Below are 22,882 nucleotides of genomic sequence, written 5' to 3'. Positions count from 1 at the left end.
TACCAAGCCCTAGGGGCTTGCTTCAACCCATAGAGGGCTTTCTTCAAGCTGCACATGTGTCCTTCGATCTTGTACTTCGAACCCCTCAGGTTGTTCTATGTAGTCTTCCTCCTTAAGCGAGCCATGCAAGAAAGCAATTTTAACGTCCATTTGAAGGCTCCATCCTTGAGAGGCAGCAAGAGCAATAATAGATCAGATAGTGGTATATCGGGCAACCAATGCAAATATCTCGTCATAGTCCACTCCTTCCTTTTGAGAGAAGCCTTGAGCAACGAACCTGGCCTTGTAATTTTCAGCACTCCCATCAGCTCCGTGTTTGATTTTGTAAAACCATTTAAAAGTGACCACAGACTTGTTCTTGGGTTTAGGAATCACTACCCAGACATCATTCTTCATGGTTGATTTGTACTCCTCATTTATCGCATCCTTCCATACTTGGGGTTTCACGGCTTCTTCGAACATACATGGCTCTAATTGAACAATAGTACTCATAGCAGCTAAGTACCCTTGATACCTGTTCAGCTTCTTACTTTCACGAAATGTCCCTCTTGGAGCAATATGTCTTTCAACATCTTCGAGAGTATCTTTGAGCCACAAAGGTCTTTTCCTTGAGGTAGAGGGATCACCAAGAGGTGGATCAATGGGATCCATTGGGCATCGGTTCATCTATCGAAGATTCATCCTGCTTTCTTGCAACATCATCATTGTCCTTCCTTGGGATAGGGAGATCTTTGGCTTTCCCAAGGGCAAAATCTTCATCAAAAGTGACATCATGGCTTATTTCCACTTCTCTTTGACCAGGCACATAGATTCTATATGCCTTCGAAGTTTCACTGTAGCCCACAAATGTTCCTTTCTTCCCAAATGCTTCTAACTTGTTTCTTTTCTCTTTAGGCACATGAAAATACACGGGACAACCAAATGAGAAACATTAGGTTTCTTACTAGAGAAGACTTCTTCGGGTGTCTTTAAATCCAATGCTTGATGCAGGCTCCTATTTTGAACATATACAGCAGTGTTGGCAGCTTCTCCCCATAAGAACTTCGGTAGGCCTTGGTCATGAAGCATGGCACGGGTGGCTTCTATGATTGTTCGATTCTTCCTTTTAGCAACTCCATTTTGCTCAAGAGTGTATGGAGTGGTGGTCTCCCTCTTAATACCAGCCTCTCTACAAAAATCATTGAATTCATTTGATTCATATTCGGTTCCATTATCGGTCCTCAATATTTTGATCTTCTTCCCTGTTTGATTTTCAACCAAGGCTTTGAAAGAACAAAACCATTTGAACACTTCGTCCTTCTTCAAGAAATAGATCCACGTTTTGCGAGAGAAGTCATCCACAAAAATTGCATAGTATAAGTATCCTCCTAATGATGTTACGGGCAACATACCAGATAGATCAGAATGGACCAATTGAAGAATGTCGGTAGTTTGACTTTCACTTGAGGGGAATGGTCCCCTTGTAAGCTTTCCAGTTGCACAACCTTGACAAACACCTTCATGATTTATGTTGAACTCGAGCATACCTGTGACCATCTTCCTTACCCCAGGTAAGGCTTTGTAATGAAGGTGAGCAAATCTTCAGTGCCATAATTCAAATTGAAGAGAAGTATCACAAGTCATAGCTCCCAAAGGACTTCCTCCAACTTGATATTGACCTTCAACCCTAAATCCAAGTGTAAATGCATCTTTAGGGCTTCTTTGCCAAATGTGTACCTTTCCATCAATGAATGCTACCTTGAAGCCTTTATCTTCCATCGCAGAATTAGACACCAAGGTCTTCTTCAAATCGGGTACATACAATACTTCTTGTAGATGAAGGGTCTGACCTTGATTTAAGTGAAGAATGACAGTCCCTATCCTTTCACGGGGTAGGTGGCATTGTCTCCCAGTATGACCTCCAAATTAGTCTTCTTTTCAATCAAATTTGAGAGGGCCTCTTTGTACCCAGTGAAGTGCCTTGAGGCACCACAATCAATCAACCAGTGATCCAAAGTATCCGAAGGAGAGGCAGCAGAGATGGCGGAAATAAGATAAAATTCTTTTTGTTTTTCTATAACATTAGTTTCCTCATACCTGGAATTTCTCGTCCTTTTGGGAGGTCGACCATTACCATATCAAGCAGCGGGAGCATTCCTCTTTCTTTTATTGTTGAACCTATTGTTCCTTTGATTGCCATTGCCTTTGAAATTGTTGTGATAGTTCTTGTTGTTTTCGTCATCCGGTGGAGTATCCTTCTTGTGAGGACACTCTCTAGCATAGTGGCCAAACCTGTTGCAAGTGTAGCACTTTCCTTTACTTCCTTCTTTGAATCCCTGCTTGAATCCTTGCCCTTGTCTCTTTGGACCAGCATTGTTCTTCCTCTTTGCATGAGCGAAGAAGGCAATAGTTTCATTTCCATTTGAAGGCTTGTCTCTCTCCATCATCCTCGTTTCATGTGCATCTAGCCAATAATTCATCGAAACTAGGAATCCTGTCATTGTTAAGAATGGTGGTGTTAAACACATCCCATGCTCTTCCAAGAGCAATGGCAGTGAGCTCCCTATCAGCAACAACTTCTCTGATAGATAGAAGATCATTCTTGAGTTTTGTAATCCTCATAAAGTGCAATTGGATAGACTCCGCTCTATCCATCTTGATGTCTTTCAACTTGTTCTTGAGAAAGAAGAGTTGATTTGCATTGTTCACTTTGAACATCCCAACCAGCGTTTCATACATCTCCTTAGATGTTCCTAAATCAAAAATATAAGCAACCAAATGTTTTTGAATGGAGTCTATAATAATTCTTTTAGCTTTGACCTTACCTTTCTTGTACTTTATTTTTGCGGTAGCAGGTGCATTTGAAGGAGGCTCCACTACTCTTCCCTTTACATAGTCCATAGCATCATTCTCTTCCAAAGTCAAATCCAAAGTCATCTTCCATGAATGATAGTCGGATTTGTCCTTGAGCTTATACTCGAATTTGAAGTATGATGTAGTCGCCATTGAAGCTAGACCAATATTCTTGTCCAACAACTCTTTTCTTTAGTGATTGTTTTTCTCTCTCTTGCTTGGGCTTTGTCTTCACCTGGGCTCTGATACCATATTAAATTTAGTTAACAATGGTATGTTCTATGCTTAGCTCAATTACTTCATTGTTCCTTAAGTAGCCCAATAGCAATTTCCAATTTAGATTTCTAGTAGCAATCACATTAACCATTAATCACATTGATAGTAAAAGTAGATAGAACATAAAACAATATGCAGAAGATGAGCCAAGACAAGAGGACACCAAATTTGGCAGATGCCACAAAAAAAACCCCAATGTGGGGAAACCCTTTAATCAATTCTTCTTATTATTATATCAAAATGTTCAGCGGAGAGAGAGAGTACAAAAGTCATATTGACTTTGCCCAATTCAAAGCCAAAACAGTTCTGTCAATTTCTGCAGTCAAACTTCAGCGCTAACCAGAAAGTCAATGTTGGTCAAAGCAGCTATAAATGTCCTCAAAACAGCTCGGTCTTCCCTAGTCAAACTCGGCCTGATCAAAACGTCAAAGTCAGCCCAAAACAGTGCAGTCAAACTCGGTCAAAGGAGAGAGAAAACAGTTGTAATTTATGCGGTCAACCTGCAATTTGGTCTACAGTCAAAGTGCTCATAAAACCTTAGTTTTTGTGCCAAAAGTTGCGGCCTGCTGAGACAGAAATATCCCCAAAAGATCGAAGTCAAATGATGCCCAAAAGGTGTTGGTCAACATTGGTCAAACTGTAATCAACTCTATAATTTCGGCCCTGTAATTCAGCTTCTGAAATTCGTCCTTCTTGATCCACACGTGTGAGAGAAGAATGCCCAATGTAGTACGAACCAATGAGAGAAGGAGAGAATTTGTGAGTGATGAAGATGCCAAATGAGATGAGAGGTCACTTGTATTTATACAAGTCATTGAGGGTGAAGTGACACATCCATTGGGCTTTCTGAGCCTACATGATGATGTGGCCAACCTTGACAATTTGCACATGTGTGGGCATAAATTCAAAATCACACTTCTGCTTGCCCAAATGAGATGATCTTTATATCAATTTTCGTCCTCTCGAAAAGATGAATTTAATGCAATGATCATCTCCATCAAATGAGCTGTCCTAAGGTGGAATTTGGCCCTAGTTTCCAATTTTAACCCATCAGTGGCACTAGCAGCAGGATCGAAGGGTGTGAAGGAGGAAGAAAATGCGGCACTCGCATCAAAAGGGAAAGCAAAAGGTCCCAGTCAGGGACAAGGCTCGCAGGGAGAGAAGAAGAAGAAAAAGGATCTATCCAAGATCAAGTGCTTTAGGTGTGGCGAGTTTGGCCACTACAGTACCCAATGTCCTCAGAGGAAGAAGGACAACGAGGAGAAGCAGGATCAGGTGGTAGCATCTACAAAAATAGATCAGTTATCCTCCAAGTTGGAGGAACAATTCACTTTGTATGCAGTTATACCTGCAGGAGAGAGGTGGGGAGACATCAAGATCTAGACTCCAAAGTTTTGCAAAGTTGGGCAGGGTCCATATAGGAGCAACAGTTGCAATTTACTCCTCACATGGATCATTAACCTTGTTACAGGGCCCCACAGTATTCAATAGCAAGTGGATCAGTGTCAATTGGTGCAGTCAGTTCCAGAGTGACAATTGCAGACTAGTTGAAGTCAGATGTTGAGGAGCACAGAGCAGTGTTGATAGCAGTGCAGGAGGCACAGTGCAGAGTCAACAACAGCAGATTTCTCAATGGACAGTGCAAAGGCTAGTAGCAGTCAGAGACTCAAGAGACAATTGCAACACAGAGACACAGTTGATTCAAAATTATGAATACTTCTCAGTTGCAGTAGTTGCAGCAGCAGCAGCGGCAGTTAAAGGGAGTGTTAGTTGGGTTGTAGTGAAGATGCAAAGTTGGCAGCAATTTAGGATGTACAGTGCAGTGTTAGTAGCAGCACAGATGCAGCATGGTATAACTACAGTTAGTGGCAGATGAATCAAAGTTAGCGCGGTGGTTGATGGCCAGTTGCAGGTAGCTACAATTTTTAGACATCGGCAGCGTGTATGGGATGATGATGCAGAGACAGGATGTTGTAGCAGTGCAGCACTAGAACACCTTCCTCGCTAAGAAGGAGTGTTAGTTTTTGTAGCATTGGATGATGTTCTAGTCTCCAACTTTGTGGAGAGGCTAAAACACAATAGATCTCCAAAACCTAGAAATCGTTTCTGGAAATTCTACCTAGAGATAGCTCAATTTAATTAATTGACCATCATTTAAATTTTTCCTAAGTCTAGCTTAGAAAAATTGGTTAATTAATAGGAATTAATTGAGAAAGGTGAGAATTCTCTAGAAACTCACATGGATTGACTTAGAGATGATCTCAGCCATCGATTAAGATTTAATCTTGGTTGTTGAAGTCTCAACTAGAGATTATAAGAGGAGGTCGATGGGGTTGATGGAGAATACACTAGAGGGTCGAGTTCCTTGGCAGTGATCGAGTTTCCCAGCTGCAGTAATTCAGCAAAGAGAAGTTTGATCTAGAGAGGGGGCGCAGAGATAGTGAGGGGCAGAGACAGTGAGTTTGGAGTAAGACTTCCAGTTCCAGAGAGTCAACTACTAGAGGGTCGAGTTTCCTTAGTGAGGCTGCACAGGGCCTACGCAGAAGCTTCAGACGTAGAGTTCGATTTGGCTAGACTGAGGGTCAATTCAGTTGTTCGAGGCTGGGAGAATTTCCGGAGGGGCTAGCAAGTCATTCTCAAAGGCTGAGTTGGGCTAGACAGCTTGATCAAAGCAGCTTCCAGGCAGTGTGATTTTGGCCTGCACAAAAGCAGCGCAGAAGGCTAACGCAAGGGTTCGAGCAGCCCAGTTGTGCCAATATTTGGAGTTGGATCAATGTCAAGTGAGGCAAGAATTGTCTCACTAATTTTTGTGGCTAGTTTATCTTGTAGAGGATTGCCAGTTTCAGGCATCCAATTGTACTTAGAATTTCTCACTGCTACATAATAATAAAACCCTCAGTTGCTGCACCGGTTTTCCCACATTGGGTTTTTCCGGGGACAATTGTCCAAAAATAATTGTGTCATTTTTATGTGTGTGCTAGCAAATTTCTTAGTTTCCAGCATTTTATTTTTCGTAGTATTTTTATGGTAAAAATTTGCACTGTGATTTATTTTATATTTGTCATAGCAAATAAACTGCAAAATGAATTTACAGTTAGAAGAATAAATTTCCAGTTGTTGCAATTAAACTTGTAAATTTTCACATTTCCTACAATATGCACAGTAGAAACCAATCTCTAATCTAATAAGTACTACCTAATTATGTTTAACAATTTATCTTTATGTTACTGATATCATTCAACAATTATACACAGAAAATCTCAACAATAATGCAACGAAAATAGTAAGATCATACAGAGACAGGCATGCGCAATAGAGACAACAAATTTCCCATGGGAAACCCAAACTTGGGAGAAAACCCAAAAACTCTTCTTCTAAGAGAAATTATTCTTCAGCAAGGTTTACAATTCAAAATTTTCTAGAAATTTGTGCCAAAATCCAAGTCCAAACTTCAGTCAATTTGTCCTCCATCTGCTCCCACATGTTACTACTATTGAAGAAAGATGATGATTCGAATTGGTCAAATGAAAATGTCACATTGTATATATATACAAGTCGAATGGGTGCATTTACCCCAAGGGACACGTCCCTTCATGAGCTAGGATGACTTGTCCATTTTGAGCCTACATGAAGCCCAATAAAAAATTGAATTTTTATTTTTATTTTCATAAATATTCTAGGTCGACTTAGGAGGCCTCTTGACATGCGGGAATACCTCCTGATGCTACACAAAAATCAACACTCCCTCTTAACAAGGGACGTATTCTCCTTGGCTACAACAAATTTCCCCTTAGCTGAAATTTCTCCTTCAAAAGAAAAGTTCATGAGCTTTCTATGTTCATGCATGTCTATAAATCACTCCAACTTGGAGTGGGCAATGTGAGTATCTAGGGCCTTTTACCTCTAGACAAAGTCCTTTATGGCTCCTCAGGTAAATGTATCAATCTCCTCTGGTCAAAGTCCTTTATGACCTAACCAAGTCCTTCTGGCTTCTCAGGAGAGAATTTTCCCTTGGACCATTCACCTTCAACCAAAATCCTTTATGGCTTCTCAGATGAATTACATCTATCTCCTCTGGTCAAATTCCTTTATGACCTAGCCAAGTCCTTTTGGCTTCTTAAGAGAAGATTTGTTCAATCCTCTAATTGCCCTCGGCCATTCAGCTCTAGTCAAAGTCCTTTATAACCTAGCCAATGCCTTCTAGCTTCTTAGGTGAATGTATCCATCTCCCCTGGTCAAAGTCCTTTATGACCCAACCAAAGTCCTTTATGGCTTCAGGAGATGGTCTGCCCTAATCCTGCAAAGACATCAACCCTCCCTCTCAACGAGGGAGACATTCTGCATCACGCCAAGCTTGTCTTTGAAGTATACAAACTTCACTCTAGACAGAGGCTTGGTGAGAATGTTTGTAATTTGCTCATATGTGTATATGTATTGAAGCTCCAATGCTCCTCTCTGCACCATGTCTTGGATGAAGGATCTTGATCAAGGAGTCTTACAAGAAGCTTCCAAAGTCACACTATTTCATGACTTGCAACACGGGCTGCAATATACTCTGCCTCTGCTATACATAGTGCGACAGAAGTCTACGTCCTGTTAAACCAGGATATTAGAGCTTATCCCACCCTAAAGCAGCACCCTGTTGTACTCTTTTTGTCCTCTGTACTCCCAGCCCAATCTGAATCTGTATATCCCTGCAGCTTCACTTCACTGCCTGAGACATATCTCAAACCATATCTATTGTACCACGTAGGTACCTCAACCATGCTTTGTTGTAACCCAATGTATCTGCCTCAGTTCAACCATATTTAGGGTGTTCACTACAAAGCAAATATCAGGCTTGGTGTTAACCAAGTACATTAATGATCCAATCAACTGCCAGTACATCGTGAGATCTAACAAATCTAAATCTCCAATCCCAAGAAATAGTGTATCTAGCCAGAATCCTTCATTTCAATCTTTGAGGCCAACTTCCTCTAACACTTAAGCAAATCCTCTTACCATTATTGCTCCCTCTATTACATAGGTAAGTCCTTCTACCATTGCTTCTCTCTATCATGTAAGCAAGTCCTTCTGCTATTCTTGCTCCCTCTGTCACATATGCAAGTCCTTCTACTATCTGACATGGTCTCCTTAGAGAAAGACATACTACTCCTAAAGACCTTCTGTCTCTGAGCATCTTGACAATCTCAATCCATGACATCCTCTTGGAAGCTTGACCCTTCCTCTTTGTCTGACTATCTACTCCCTCGGAACCAGAAGCTCTTCCAGTCCTCTAGCATGATCCTAGATGTTTGTACAATTTCTCCCTCTCGAACACCAATCACTCTTGCTAAGTCCATGCTCAAGTTGTTAGGTCATACAAGAACCTATCCATCGAAGGCTGCTGCAAAAAAATATCCTTGTAGTCCACTCCCTCTTACTAGGAGAACCCTCCTGCCACAAATTTTACTTCATTCATCCCGATGTTGCCATCTGTTGCCAGAATTATTGCCTGGCAGCCTTCACAATGTACCTGCAAACCTCATTCAGGAGGCCATAGAAGAAGCCATTATGACCAAGCAAAAAATACAAAGACAAGGGGTTGACGGTTAGAATACGAGTATGCATGGAGTTTGGGGAAAGCATCTAATAACCAAGCAGATATGTATGCTCTTCTCCAAGGTTTAATGCTAGCAGTTTCAATTTTGATTAGATCCCCCATCATAACAGGTGATTCAAACATCACAATCAGGCACCTTGCTCTTGGCACAAGTCCTACAGAAAGGAAATTTTCGCATTTGTATAAAAGAATCACAAATCTACTAGCTTCATTCTCAATTTTCAAGTCAAACATGTTTTCAAAGACCTACATGGTGTCCAAACAAATTAGTAAATCAAGCTATTTAGCTAGCCCCTGGAACCTTGTCAATAAACGAAATTCAGAGGAACGCCCCAATTCAATGGCCGGTGTAAGTGCAATATAAAAAAGGTGGCAAGAAATATATGGCTGCTACATGCAGCAATCGTAAAAGATTAGATCAACCAAGTGACCAAATCATCACGTCAAATAAGGTTCAAGCATAGTCCAGCGACATCTACATCACACGACTTCAGCCAACCCATATCAGGTGTAAAGGAGCCCATTAAACTTCTCCCCTGCAGATCGAATACAAATCCCACTCCAGAGATCATTCAAGCCGTCTTTCCCATGTGATTTCTTCGAGGGACAATCATGAATCGATGTGAAGCAAAGATGAAGCAGCATGGGAGGAGGCGACCCATTAATTGGGTATTGTGCGCAAAACCCAGCATTAGCATCTGGAGACAATAAGGCACAGGAAATTGACCAGTATTATAGCAGGCACACGGCAGTTTGAGGGCAGCCAGGATTCAAGTAGCTCCATAAGCGAGACCTATAAAATGGGCAGAGGAATTTGGTAGGCAGTAAGATCAGGTTCAACTGGGGAAATGGATAACAAAGGGAAGAAATAGTGTGGAATCTCAGAGGTGCAGAGGATTGAGGAAGCAATCAAACTAAGATTTCGTTGACAAATAGAAAGGTGGACAGGCTCTCACTTCAGACAGACACATTAACAGGCATTCTCTCTTCTCAACAGAGGCAGCTGCATGACGTCAAACTCGACCTTCAGCACCTGCACACTCAACTTCAGACCATTATGGAGACAAAGCAAGGAGAATTTCATGATGTTGGGAAGCAAGTTATTTCCATCAACTCTGTCAAGCCTGACCAGCATGTATGCACTGATCTCAGTCAAGTAGCCACAAAATGCAATTTCATAATCATAGATGAATAGGAGTTGATTTCAAGTGCTTTTTGACAGTTTATGCCTTCAAAGTGTGGCTATTTTCTAGATAGTTTCTTTCAGTTGTATCCATATAGACATAGTTGTTGTATAGTTAATTGACAAAGCAAAGATTCAAAGGGCCATATCATATTAGCCTTCAAATTTTCTGCCTCTCTATACTTCAGGAAAAAATTAATGTACCTCTCATGTGCTTAGGCACATTTTGCTCATATAAATATATTGTTACTGTTAAAAAAAAATTTACACCTCACAAGGTAATAGTGTGTGGAATCAATAAATATAAGTGGCCTCATCAAAGAAGTTCCACTAGTTAATGGCTGAGGCTTACGAGGTTGGAGTTTTGGTCAATCAGAAACTATATGTAGTAGCAGAAGCTATATAATTGGTTGTCAAGCGAATATTAATGTATTTGGAGCTCTGCTCATGCTGGAGGTTGCCATTTTGAAGAAGCAAGTGACTATTGAATCCAATACTGAATATCAATAAAGGTTTGCTTACTGTTGTTATTTTCCAAATCTGGTTCTGTTTATTTGCTTTCTGCGACTATGTTTTTATTTGTTTTACTCTTTCGGCTAAACAAGGAACAGGACCCCTGCAACTTTGATGGCAAATTCCGTTTATGTTGCCGCTAGTTTGAACAGTCAGGACTCTGGACTTAGGCAATCTAAATATAATTTGTCCAGATAATGATCCACCACCTGTGATGGTTATGGGCAGCTTCTCGGTTTATTCTGATATGTCATAATTTTGTCTAACACGTGACTGATACTAGCCATCACTGTTTGATGTTTTATGGAGATGGAAGTTAAGACTCCCAGACTGATTAAACATCTTCCTAGGTTCCTATATCCACTGCTGTCAATGTAATTATGAACATATAATAATAGCATCATTGTTTACTTACTAAAATATAACTTAAACTGCATATAACACTGTTCAGATATGTTACCTGAAAGTTGAAACGAGAAATACTTACAAAGTGAAATGCGAAACGGTTCACACCAACAAACGAAATTTCTCAGGTTTTGCAGTAAGAAACACTCCATTGCTTTTTAATACATAATATTCAGGAATCATTAAAATTTAAAACCTAAACTATCAAACTCAACATGCAAAAGAAAATTGTAAATCATTCAAATTTATTAAATTAAAATGAGATATCATATTTGTTAGTTTTTGTAGCATCAAATGTGTTCTAGCCACGAAATTTGGTGGAGAGGCTAGAATACATGAGATCTCTAAAACCCGGAAATTGTTTTTGGAAATTCCACCTAGAGATGACTTAATTAGATTATTAACCAATTTTTTAATGTTTCCTAAGTCTAAAATTAGGAAAATTGATAATTAATCATAATTAATTAAGTCAATGTGAGAATTCTCTAGAAACTCACACGGATCGATCTAGAGAAAATCTGAGTCATCAATTAAGATTTAATCTTGGCCGTTGGAGTCCCAACGGGAAGAAATAAGAAGGGATCAATGTGGTGATGGAGAACACACTAGCGTCACTTGGAGAATTTGATTTTCCAGAGTAGCAGCAATCAGTTGTCGGAGAGTTCGAGCTTCAGTGAAGACGCAAAAACAGTAAGGGGCATAGACAGTGATTCGGAGGAAGTTTTCCAGATCCGGAGAGGCAGCAACAAGGAGGCCAAGTTATTCCCAGAGAGACAGCGCAAAGGACTGCACAGTTGCTTCAGAAAAGCAATTCGATTTGGCTGGAGGAAAAATCGATTCAGCTTCCAGAGGTCGGTAAAGTCTTCCAGAGGGTCGGAGAATCAGTTTCCTCAGCAAAGACAAGCGGAACGACTTCATCAGAGGCAATTTCGAGCTTAGACGTCCAAGGGTCTGCACAAGCACTACGCAGAGGCTGATGCAGAGGGTCAAGGAGGACGAATTTTCCCTTAAATAATTTTGGCCATATTTTCTTGTTGTTTGGATTGTCAGTTGAGCATCCATATATTGTACTAAGAATTTCACTGTTGCATAAAAATAAAAACCCTCAATTGGTGCACCGGTTTTCCCAAGTTGGGTTTTCCCAAGTTGGGTTTTTCCAAGGACATTTATCCAAAAATAACGATGACATTTCTATTGTGTGTGTGCTAGTATTTTCTCAGTTTCCAGCGTTTATATTTCTGCAGTTTATTTGTGAAGATTGAAGTGTGATTAATTTGGTATTTGTCGTAGTAAATAAATTGTTAAATTAATTCCAGTCGCTGCAATAGGATTTTAGTTTTGGAATTTCCACATGGTATCAGAGCGTGAGTGATCAGTCGGGAAGCAAAGAAGTGAAAAAGGAAATTTCGCTGTTCAGTGTGAGCAGCAGGTTAAAATTCCTGGAGGCAATGCAATCCATTGCCAGGCAGGCCGATTTGCTTGGGGAAGTTCAATTTTTCAGTGTAGAGTGGCAAAAAAAATTGACTTTCCAGATTGAGTGATTCCAGCAGGCAGAGGGAGCAGCAGCAGCTCAGTTTTCTTTTTGCTAAGCAGATTCCTTGGTTGGACGCAAAAGGTTTTAAAGCAGCAGAACCAGCGTCAGGTGGAAGAGAAAAGCACGCACAGCAAAGGGGAAATTTCTCTCAGGGAACTTCTAGTCTTGGAAGTTTGATTTTTCCAGCAACAGATTGGCAGTAACTAAGTGCAGATTCTCTCACTCCATAAAGGACTGCGTATAGTAGAACCAACAACCAAGCACAAGGAAAGAGAGAGTTTTCGATTTGATCAGAGATGGCCACAGCAGGGCTTAGAGATCATGATAGGTTGGATGGAGCTTCCAACTATGTTATGTGGAAGGCTAGGAATATGGCCTGAAAGCCTACATAGATAATGTGGTGCCAGTTCCCCGGGATGCGGATCAGCTGAAGGAATAAAGAAAGGAGATGGCGCGGGCGAAGAGGATGATTTTGGATGGAGTTTGAGATCACATAGTCTCGCATATTTCTGGCAAGAATACTGCTAGGGAAATGTGGGTAGCTCTCTCCACGCTATACTAGAGTACTTCCAAGCAACGGAAGATGTTCCTGGAAGAAAAGTTGAGATGCATTAGGATGCAGAAGGGGGAAGGCATAAATCCCTTTCTCACCGGGATTTGTTGAAGAATCTAGGGCAAGATAACAATAATGATTCTTCTAACTATGATAATTGCTTGTAATGTCTTTTTACTTATTAGGATTACCTTCTTATTATTATTATTATTATTATTATAGTGTGTTCTTCTTTCATCAAACAGCTACCAAAAACAAGAAGATCAACAAGATACAAGAACACAAGATGTAGGCTCCAAGCCAGGGAAAAACCTCTCCTCTTGAGAGGAAAACCCTTCGGTCTCTTCTTATAGATTCTTTATTGACGAATACCAAGACCTTTGACCAACACTAAAGCCCTTCCAAGACCAAGATCAGCTTCTCAATAATGTGCTTGCTTTACTGCTTTCCAAACCCAGCAAAATCTCTTCCGGCAACACTTCTTCGACCTCCAGCCACAGATTTTCGGCCCTAACTGCAAATCTGCAACTTCGGCCCCCCGGCAGTAGCTGCTACTTCGCACGTGTGGACAAGAACTGCTTCTTCTTTGCCTCTAGCTGCCTCGCTCGTCCTAATTTAACTTCTGGATCTAGAAGGGGACTTTATTGGCCCTTCTTTCAACCCTTTTTCATTAGATCAAACCCTCACAAGGAAACCCTAGCCAGACTGCAGAAACCCTAGCGAAAAGCTGCAGGATTTCAGCCTTCTTCTTCGCACGTGTGGAGAGAAAGAGAGAGAGAGAGACCCAAAACACTTCTTCTTCTTCTGCCTTCTTCGCTATCCTTTTCTACTTCTTCCTTTCCTTGAGAGAGAGGAATGATTGTCTCCAAATGAGGTCGAACTGCCTCCTATATATAGGCCTCCCAGGAGTACGAATTCCAGTTTCTAGGTTGACTAAACAGGCTGGCAAGCCGACTTGGTCTTGGAAGGCTCAGTAAAATACAAAAATTATTCTTTTTACAATTTAAAAGATACGCAATGTGGTCTTCATATTACGACAATGCCCCTATTTGACTACTTGACTTATAACAACCCTAGAAGCACTTCTAATTAGTGCTTGACCTATAAAACAAATTTCTTGGGCAAGAAACCCAAGCTCAATAATAATAATAATCATTTTCCTTTCTTTTACAAAATACAAGAATCAAAAGTACATTTCATATTTATGAAGACCAAACCTAGTTACACTTTCTTCAATAGGATTCGAGAGGTCTGGGACCAGCTTGCAGTTGTTGGGGCAGCGCCTCAACCATCAGAGCTAGTGAGGTTGGCACTGAACAGTGTCTCTGAGGATTGGCAAGTATTTGTCCAAAGTATATTGGGCAGAGACACGCTACCAGGATGGGACAGAATGTGGGTTGACTTACAGCAGGAGGAGTTGAGGCGAGCTCTTCTAAAGAGCTCCATCAATGGCAACAATAGCAGTGGATCGAAGGGTGTGAAGGAGGAGGAGAATGTGGCCCTCACATCAAAGGGTCCCAGTCAGGGGCAAGGGGAGCAAAAGAAGAAGAAGAAGGACCTATCTAAGGTCAAGTGCTTCAGGTGTGGCGAGTTTGGCCACTATAGTACCCAATGTCCTCTCAGAAAGAAGGACAAGCAGGAGAAGCAGGACCAGGCGCAGCACATGCTGAAATAGATAGGTTGTCCTCCAGGTTGGAAGAAGACTTCGTGATGATGGCAGACATACCTTCAGGAGTGAGGTGGGGTGACTTGGAGTTGTAGCCCTAGAGAGCTACAGAGATTGGGTAGGGTCCTTGAGGAGTCCACCACATGGATCATTACCTGGCTATGGGGGCCCACAGTATTCAGTAGCGGGATGGATCACTGGGAGTTGGCACAGTCAGTACCAGAATGACAGTTACAGACTAGTAGTAGTTAGATGCTGAGGAGCACAATGCAGTGTTGGCAGCAGTGCAGAGTGGCACAATAGCAGAGTCAACGGCGGCGCAGAGTTTTCAATGGACAATGCAATCGCTAGTAGCAGTCAAAGACTCGGGAGACAGATGCATCATACTGAACATAGTTGATTCAGTATTTTGGATGCTTCTCAGTTGCAGCAATTGCAATTGCAACAACAACAGATGAGAGGGAGTTGCAGTGCAGATGCAGAGTTGGCAGCAGTATGGTAGTGTCAGCAGCAGCACAGATGCAGCATTAGAGTTGTGCAGTGGTTGGTGGGCAATAGCAGCCAGACATCAACAACGTAACAGGAGGTGATACAGAGACAGGGTGTTATGGCAGGATGTGTAGCACTAGAGAGAACATAGTCCTTGCTAAGAGGGAGTGTTAGTTTCTGTAGCATCGAATGTGTTCTAACCACGAAATTTGGTGGAGAGGCTAGAATACATGAGATCTCCAAAACCCAGAAATTGTTTCTAGAAATTCCACCTAGAGATGACTTAATTAGATTATTAACCAATTTTTTAATGTTTCCTAAGTCTAAACTTAAGAAAATTGGTTGATTAATCAAAATTAATTTAGTCAAGGTGAGAATTCTCTAAAAAATCACATGGATCGATCCATAAATGATCTGAGCCATTGATTAAGATTTAATCTTGGTTGTTGGAACCCCAACAGGGAGAAGTAACAAGGGATCGATGTGGTGATGGAGAACACACCAGAGTCACTTGGAGAATTCGATTTTCCAGAGTAGCATCAGTCAGTTGCCGAAGAGTTCGTGTTAATTTTAGGCAACAATGGTATGTTCTATGCTTTAGGTCAATTTTACTTCAATTTCTTTATTAGCCCAGTATCAATATTCAGATTAGCAATCACATCAACATGAAAGTAAAATCCAAATAGAACATAAACATAAACAGTAGAAGACAAGCCAAGACAAGAGGACACGAGATGTGGCATCAGCGAGGGACAAACCCCAATGTGGGGAAACCCTTGATCAAATCTTCTTTTAGTTTTCAATAGTTCAGCAGAGAGAGATAGTACAATTTACAAATTCTAATAATTTATAACAGCAGCAAAAGAGCCCTAACCAGAAAAGTCAACGCTGGTCAACAGGGCAGATTTGACCCTCAACAAATCGGTCAACTTTAGTCAACTTTGGCCTCCAAACAGCAAGATAAAACAGCCCTCAAAACATTCAGCCCAGTCAAAGTTTGGTCAAACAGCCCACCTGCAGTCAACCCTAGCTACAGTCAACGTTGGTCAACGATCAACGTTTGGCCTTGATTTCTGTGCCCAAAAATGTTGCCTGCCCAAACAAAGATAGCCCTCACAAAAACACAGTCAAAGGAGGTCAACGCACGTTGGTCAACGCTTGGTCAAACTGTCCAAAAATTTGGTCTCCTGAAATTTCGGCCTCCTGAAATTTCACTCTCCTGAAATTTTGACCTCCTGAAATTTCACTCTCTTGAAATTTCGGACGTGTGGAGAGAGAGAGGCCCAGAAATCTGTACCCAATCAATGACGAGAGAGCGAGAGAAGTGTGAAGATGAGTGTGTGTCCAAATGAGGCCAAGTCACCTTTTATTTATATGCAACATTGAGGATGAATAGACGTGACTGTTGGGCTTCTGAGCCTACATAAGTTTGTTGGTCGACCTTGAAAATTTGACCATAAACAAAATAAAATCATAACTTCATTTGTACATGTCAGAATCGGATGATCTTTACATCAATCCTACACCTCTCGGAGAGAGGAATCCAAGAAAAATATCAGTTGTCATAAATAAGATGACCCGTGTGGCGTTTGGCCCTAGTTGCCAATTTTAACAGTTTGAGCTTCAATGAGGAAGCAAAGACAGCAAGGGGCAGAGACAGTGATCCGGAGTAAGTTTTCCAAATCCGGAGAGGCAACAGCAAGGAGGCCGATTTATTCCCAGTGAGGCAGCAAAGAGGACTGCGTAGTTGCTTCAAAAAAGCAATTCGATTTGGCTAGAGGAAAAATCAATTCAGCGTCCAGAGACCAGGAAAGTCTTCCAAAGGGTCGGAGAATCAGTTTCCTCAGCAGAGACAGGGAAAATGACTTTATCAGAGGCAGTTCTGAGCTTAGACATCCAAGGGTCTGCGCAAGCACTGCGCAGAGGCTGATGCAGAGGGTCCAGGAGGACGAATTTTCTGAAGGGAAGTTGTGTCGAGGTTGCTTGAGGAAGAAGGGAAGTTCCCTTAAATAATTTTGGCCAGATTTTCTTGTTGATTGGATTGCCAGTTAAGCATCCATAGATTGTACCCAGAACTTCACTGCTGCATAATAACAAAAACCCTCAGCTGCTGCACCGGTTTTCCCAAATTTGGTTTTTCCGGGGACATTTGTCCAAAAATAATGGTGTCATTTTTATTGTGTGTGTGCTAGTATTTTCTCAGTTTCCAGCGCTTTTATTTCGGCAATTTTATTTCTGAAGGTTGCAATGTGATTAATTTAGTATTTGTCGTAACAAATAAATTGCTAAATTAATTAACTGTTAGAAGAATTAATTCCAGTTGCTGCAATAGGATTTCAGTTTTGGAATTTTCACAATATTCATACTCAGCGACATGATACAGATTAAAATTGCAAATATCAAAATGTCCATTATTTGGTCATAAACTATAAATCAGTCCACAAATAGACCAATATTCAGATTTCATCTCCTCCATTGACACTTTTGGAGTGAAAGAGAAAGAAGCACCACTCTGACCAGTAGTATCATGACTATGGCCTTCTAACATCTTTCTACATTGGCATGCGACAACTCCAAAGGCAACTCATCATCACCATCATCCTGAGAACCGACATAATCCCATATCCTAGTGGGTGAAACAAGGTACTCTTCCTGTTGTCGTGGTAAGGGGCGGGAATTTGCATGAATACATACTAAAACTTGTGCCTTTTGCAAGGTTAGGTGAGTCCTCTTAGCAGGTCTGATGAAGGAATACTAGCTCCGATTTGGTTCACTCGTCAACCCTACTCACATATCATCGCAACATGGAGATGGTGTGATTTAAAATTTATAATAGAAATTTGAATTAGGGTCTTTTTGTTGGTCGCTTCTGGCTTGAGAGAAACGACCAGCAGAAATGCTGAAATTTTCTCAAGAAATGGGATTCCTATCCAGAAACGAGAGACAAGCGCCAAAAAATTGTAATGGGGTTTCGTTTTCGGAGCGGGTTTGTACAGAAACAGGCCCTTGCAGTGCATTGAACTTGACGCAACAATACTCGGTTGGGCCTGACAGTTGCATTGACAGGTAATGCTGAAGTAATTCCGGACAACGTCACATGAAATGTTAAAATATTTATTCATGAATACATTTTTTTGTATATATGTAAACTTGCTCTCAAATTTGTTATTATTTTTCAAACAGTATGTTTAGGAAATATGAATTTATAAACTTTAACACAATTCATTTTCAGAAAATCTCAATGCAATAGCATACCTTCTAACAGGAGCCAAATTACCAATTTGTAACATTCCGAGAGGCTTCAGATTTCTCGATGTCTGATTGTAACACCATCGCCCTTTAGTTGCTCGCAATAACGGAGCCCTGCAATCAACATTTTATGCATAACTGCTGCTCGGATTGTTCATGAATGAGCACTTCAAACCAGGAAATCTCAGTCTACAATGATTCACAAACTTCTACATATATATATGAGAGGGTTGTCGCGTACTCACTGAATTGAAGAGAATGTGAACGACAACGTCGCCATATGGGAACAATGGCGCATCTGTTTGAGCATCGTGGTCTTTCATAGGCCTCCCTCGCCATTTTTCACCTTTTATGAGCACTTTAATATGGTTTTACGAATTACGAATTTAGGTAGGGTATTCCATAGGTAGTTCATCATTTTTATGTTGAAAATTTAATTATATTTTTTATAATTTGAGAGTGGAGGTAGAAGAGTGTAACCCCTAATTTTACGATAACATAACTTATATTTACCATTTAAATCTTGAAGTTAATTATTTTTATTAATGGTTATTAAATTTCTATTATAGTTTATTAATGTAAATAGTTATGGAGACTATATAAAATTATTTGTCAGGTTATTTGTGTAATTTATGTTTCAAGTTATGGTAGATATAAAATACATGTGTTACACATTATGGTGTATATGGAAGAGATGTATTAATTTTAGTTTGTTTAGAAGAGTTGTGATCACACCATTAGATTTATGTTGGTTTAGTGTGCTAATTAGTTGTAACTCTAAAGTAAATGATAGATCAAAGCACTATGTGGTTTTCATTTATATATAAGAAAAAAAGAAAAAGAAATAGTGTTGATTGACTACATTTAGTGGTGCACAATCATCTTCAATGGGAGTAAAGTGTATGTGAGATTGACCCTGTGGTGAGAGATCCATGAGATACCATTTCTCTAAACAAGGAGGAGCTCATTCTTCTATTACATTGATTTTTTAACAATCGATGTGCAATGGCTTCAGTGTCTAGTGACAATCGATGTGCAGTGGCTTCAGTGTGCAATGGCTTCAGTGTTTTTTGTTTTATTTTGCAATGGTTATATTACCTAGTGACTTCATTTACCAGTGTTCCCCATTTCTTTTGGATGTTAGCTTTTGGCTTCCTTTCGAATACAATATTGGTCTCCACCCATCCTATATCAACCTTGGTTTATAGTTTATGCTCATGATTGATCCAAGAGGATCCAAAAAGGCCTAAAATTCAAAGTTCTCAAAATTTGTTGGAAATAATGTCATGTCGAAGAGCTCAACAAGACGATTCCAATGCAACTTGAATCGCATTAAACGGAGCCTATATGCAAAAGTTATGGTGTTTTGAAGTTCATGTCAAATAGCAAAAAAGTTGGACAAGATGACACATGGCACGTCCTACAACGCCACGTGGTAGAACTGTACAATGACATGTGGCATTCATACAAATGATGTAGCGGGACCAAAAATTGACATGCAGCAAACTAAACAAGCAACACGTGATTGAGCCTCAGTAGTTGGCAGGATAACTAAACATTAATCGAGTTGTTGATTGGATGCCACGTCCTACAACGCCACGTGGTAGAACTGTACAATGACATGTGGCATTCATACAAATGATGTAGCGGGACCAAAAATTGACATGCAGCAAACTAAACAAGCAACACGTGATTGAGCCTGAGTAGTTGGCAGGATAACTAAACATTAATCGAGTTGTTGATTGGATGCCACATGGCAGCCTTTAAAAGGCCAGAGAGGCTTGAGATCCGAGTCATAATTGTTGGAGGATATATTTATCCGCAACGGTTTAAAATAGTATGCAAATGGAACCAATGGGGTTTGACCATGCAACCACCAACACAAAATCTCAAGCACTCTTCCAATAAGCCATGCCATGGCTATTGGAAATGTAAATAGATGAGGTTATATTTAACATTATGTTGTAACGAAATACCAAAAGGGGGAAGGCCACGGGCTTGACCCCCACGACCTCCCCGCTAAGCTATATAACTACTGTCGCATGTCGTCAATACAATGTAAGCATGTAGCCATGTAAACATGTGGCCTCATAACCATATTATTTTTTGGATAAACAAAAGGTTACACACCAATCGAGTTATGGTTATAACCAAAGTGTTATTTATATATATGGTTACAATGGATGGGGCCGCAACCTCTGCGTGCTCAGCCCTGGCGCTGTAGACCCCTGATGTTATTTATACCAAATTGTGATGCCATTGCACCACACAGTGTGTTCATGTATAGAGGGTCAAACCTTTATGTTTTGAAGGCCAAGTTTAAACTGTTTGTGATATAGAAATCGGTCTTTTGCCTATTTTGAAGATTGAGAAGAGGGGGAGGTTTTGATAGAGGTTCTTTAGGTCAGTATACAATTGTGTGGTTGTGAAAATGAAGACAAGCTCCTTAGTCTTGTGTTGTGTTTTATCACTGTGTTTTGTGGTAAGACACCATTTTCATGCTCTTTTGGTGATCAGAGAAAGGAGAGACTTTTGTGAGGAGTTCTTTGAGGCTTTATATAGCTGTAGAATAGAGAGTCAACTTTAGAGATTGAGGGTTTTGATGTAGTTTGAGTCATTTCGTATCATAATTAAAGAGGACACTCCATTGGAAGTGGACCCAAAGACGTAGCCCACATTAGGTGAACTTCAATATCAATCTCATTGTGTTTTTTAGTTTATCTATAATTGTTTATTTATATTCATATCATTTTAAAATCTTTTGCTAAGTTTGGTATTTCTCATTATATTTAAAAACAACAAATCATAGGCAGAATGGTATTCGTGGCTCACTCATGTGGGTCTTTCTCCGGTGTACGGATTACAAAAAAACTTTCTATCACTTTTTAATCTTTGTGGATGATGATCTCCTTTTCGAGAAACTTTATGTTATCGAATGGTATGCTATGCACCAAATTATTATCTCCTTCAATGATGCTACAGGTCTCTATATGGGTAAAATGTTAATTACTTTGTAGTGATAAGAGACAAATGTTTTGGAGATTGCAAGTCTTTTTGCGATGGAAAAGGCTTTAATGGAAAGAGGTTTTAAGTATATTGGTTTCATTCTAAAACCAAATAACTATGGTATCAAGGATTGGAGTTGGTATATAGATAAATTTGAGTAAAGGTTGCTATCATGGGCCCATAAATGGTTAAATATCGGCGAGAGATTGGTTCAAGTACATGTGGTGTTACAAAGCCTAGCGGTTTATTGGGTGCATCTATATATGATGCCCAAATACATCAATAGGAGGATAAATTCTATCATTAAAAAAAATTATTTCGGCTTGCTCTAAAGGTGCGGATAAAATACACGTTACTGGTCTAGAAAACATTTTAATGAGTAAGGAGGTTGGGGGATGGAGTATCAAGAATATAAGAAAATTTGGATGGGCCCTGTTGATGAAGAGTTTATGACATGCTTTAAATGGTGGTGGTATTTGGCAAAGTATTATAAAGGAAAATTACCTGAGAAATAAATCTTCAATGACATGGCTCAAGGATGGGGCTCAAGCACCATGCTCCCCTTCAGACATATGGAATAACATCATGAAAGTTAAAATATGGCTAATAGGGAACTTGAAATCGTAGGTTGGATTTAGTTTTATGGTGGAGATATGTATGGATCCCATTAGGGGTTTCATTGGAAATCATTCACTACATGTTCCTCTTATTAGGTATATTCATGATCTAGGCATATATTATTTAAATCAAATTCAGGTCTCTCATTGTAACTCCTCTTTATATCCTTCATGGGAAAGCTCTTGGGATCTTGGACTAGTTGGAAAATTGGCTGAAACGTGGGAAAAGTACATGAATAATCTTTTCATGATTGGTGTTACATTGAATTAAAAAGAAGACGTTTTCTCTTGGGATGGAAAAACTGTCATGGTATAGATCTTAGTGGAGGAGGCCTATTGGTACATCACCCTTGTGACCCAGTATTCGCAGGAAAGAAGATGGTAATATGGGGTTGGAACATCCCCCTTAAACTTAAAAGTTTAGTATGGTTGGCTTGGCAGAATAAGATTTTGACTTAGAACAACTTATTGCACAGGGGTTTCATAGGCCCGGGGAGATGTGTTATATGCAAATTTGAACAGGAGGATGCAGTCCGTCTTTTCCTAAGATGTCCTTATGTAGTCTTTATTTGGTGTGGTGTGTTACAAGTATTAAATATACTTGTTGATTCAAACACAAATACTATGGAATCTTGTTTGCAGGATTGGATGTTTAGATGTAAGGAATATCGTACACTTCCACTCTGTATTTTATAGGGAATTTGGAGATGTTGAAATGCAATTATATTTGAGGATTCCCACTTGAATATAAATTGCACTTGTATTCATATTATTGCATACTTAAATGAAACAAGGTCGGTGTTTGACCGGGGGCCCTCGAGAAATTTTCAACCATTGAATATTTGGGACAGATATCCTATGGGATTTTTTGATGGGGCAAAAAAAAAATTATTTGTGGTTGTGGAGCGTGCATTGTCTTAAAGTCGGGATTTTATTATCATTTTAGCTAGAGTGGTG

The 22,882-nt window shown here is 40.1% G+C and overlaps 1 protein-coding gene across 1 annotated transcript in view; it reads right to left on the bottom strand.

Moving 5' to 3' along the window:
* Positions 1-18,684, bottom strand: part of LOC149238336 (14 kDa zinc-binding protein-like) — a 158,722-nt gene extending 140,038 nt beyond the window's left edge. Inside the window, exons 1-2 of the mRNA XM_089366962.1 lie at positions 18,548-18,684; positions 18,309-18,416 (exon numbers count right to left, since the gene is read on the bottom strand). Coding sequence (XP_089223088.1) covers positions 18,309-18,416; positions 18,548-18,612 — 173 coding nt within the window. The 5' untranslated portion in view covers positions 18,613-18,684. The remainder of the gene's footprint in view (positions 1-18,308; positions 18,417-18,547) is intronic.
* Between the last annotated feature and the right edge of the window lie 4,198 nt (positions 18,685-22,882).

This window comes from Pinus tabuliformis, chromosome 8 (genome assembly GCF_031772625.1).
Source record: "Pinus tabuliformis cultivar Carrire ecotype Pingquan chromosome 8, CPIR1, whole genome shotgun sequence".
NCBI classification, from domain to species: domain Eukaryota; kingdom Viridiplantae; phylum Streptophyta; class Pinopsida; order Pinales; family Pinaceae; genus Pinus; species Pinus tabuliformis.
Note: the sequence above shows the minus strand (reverse complement) of the source record. Positions and strands in the feature narration are given on the sequence as shown.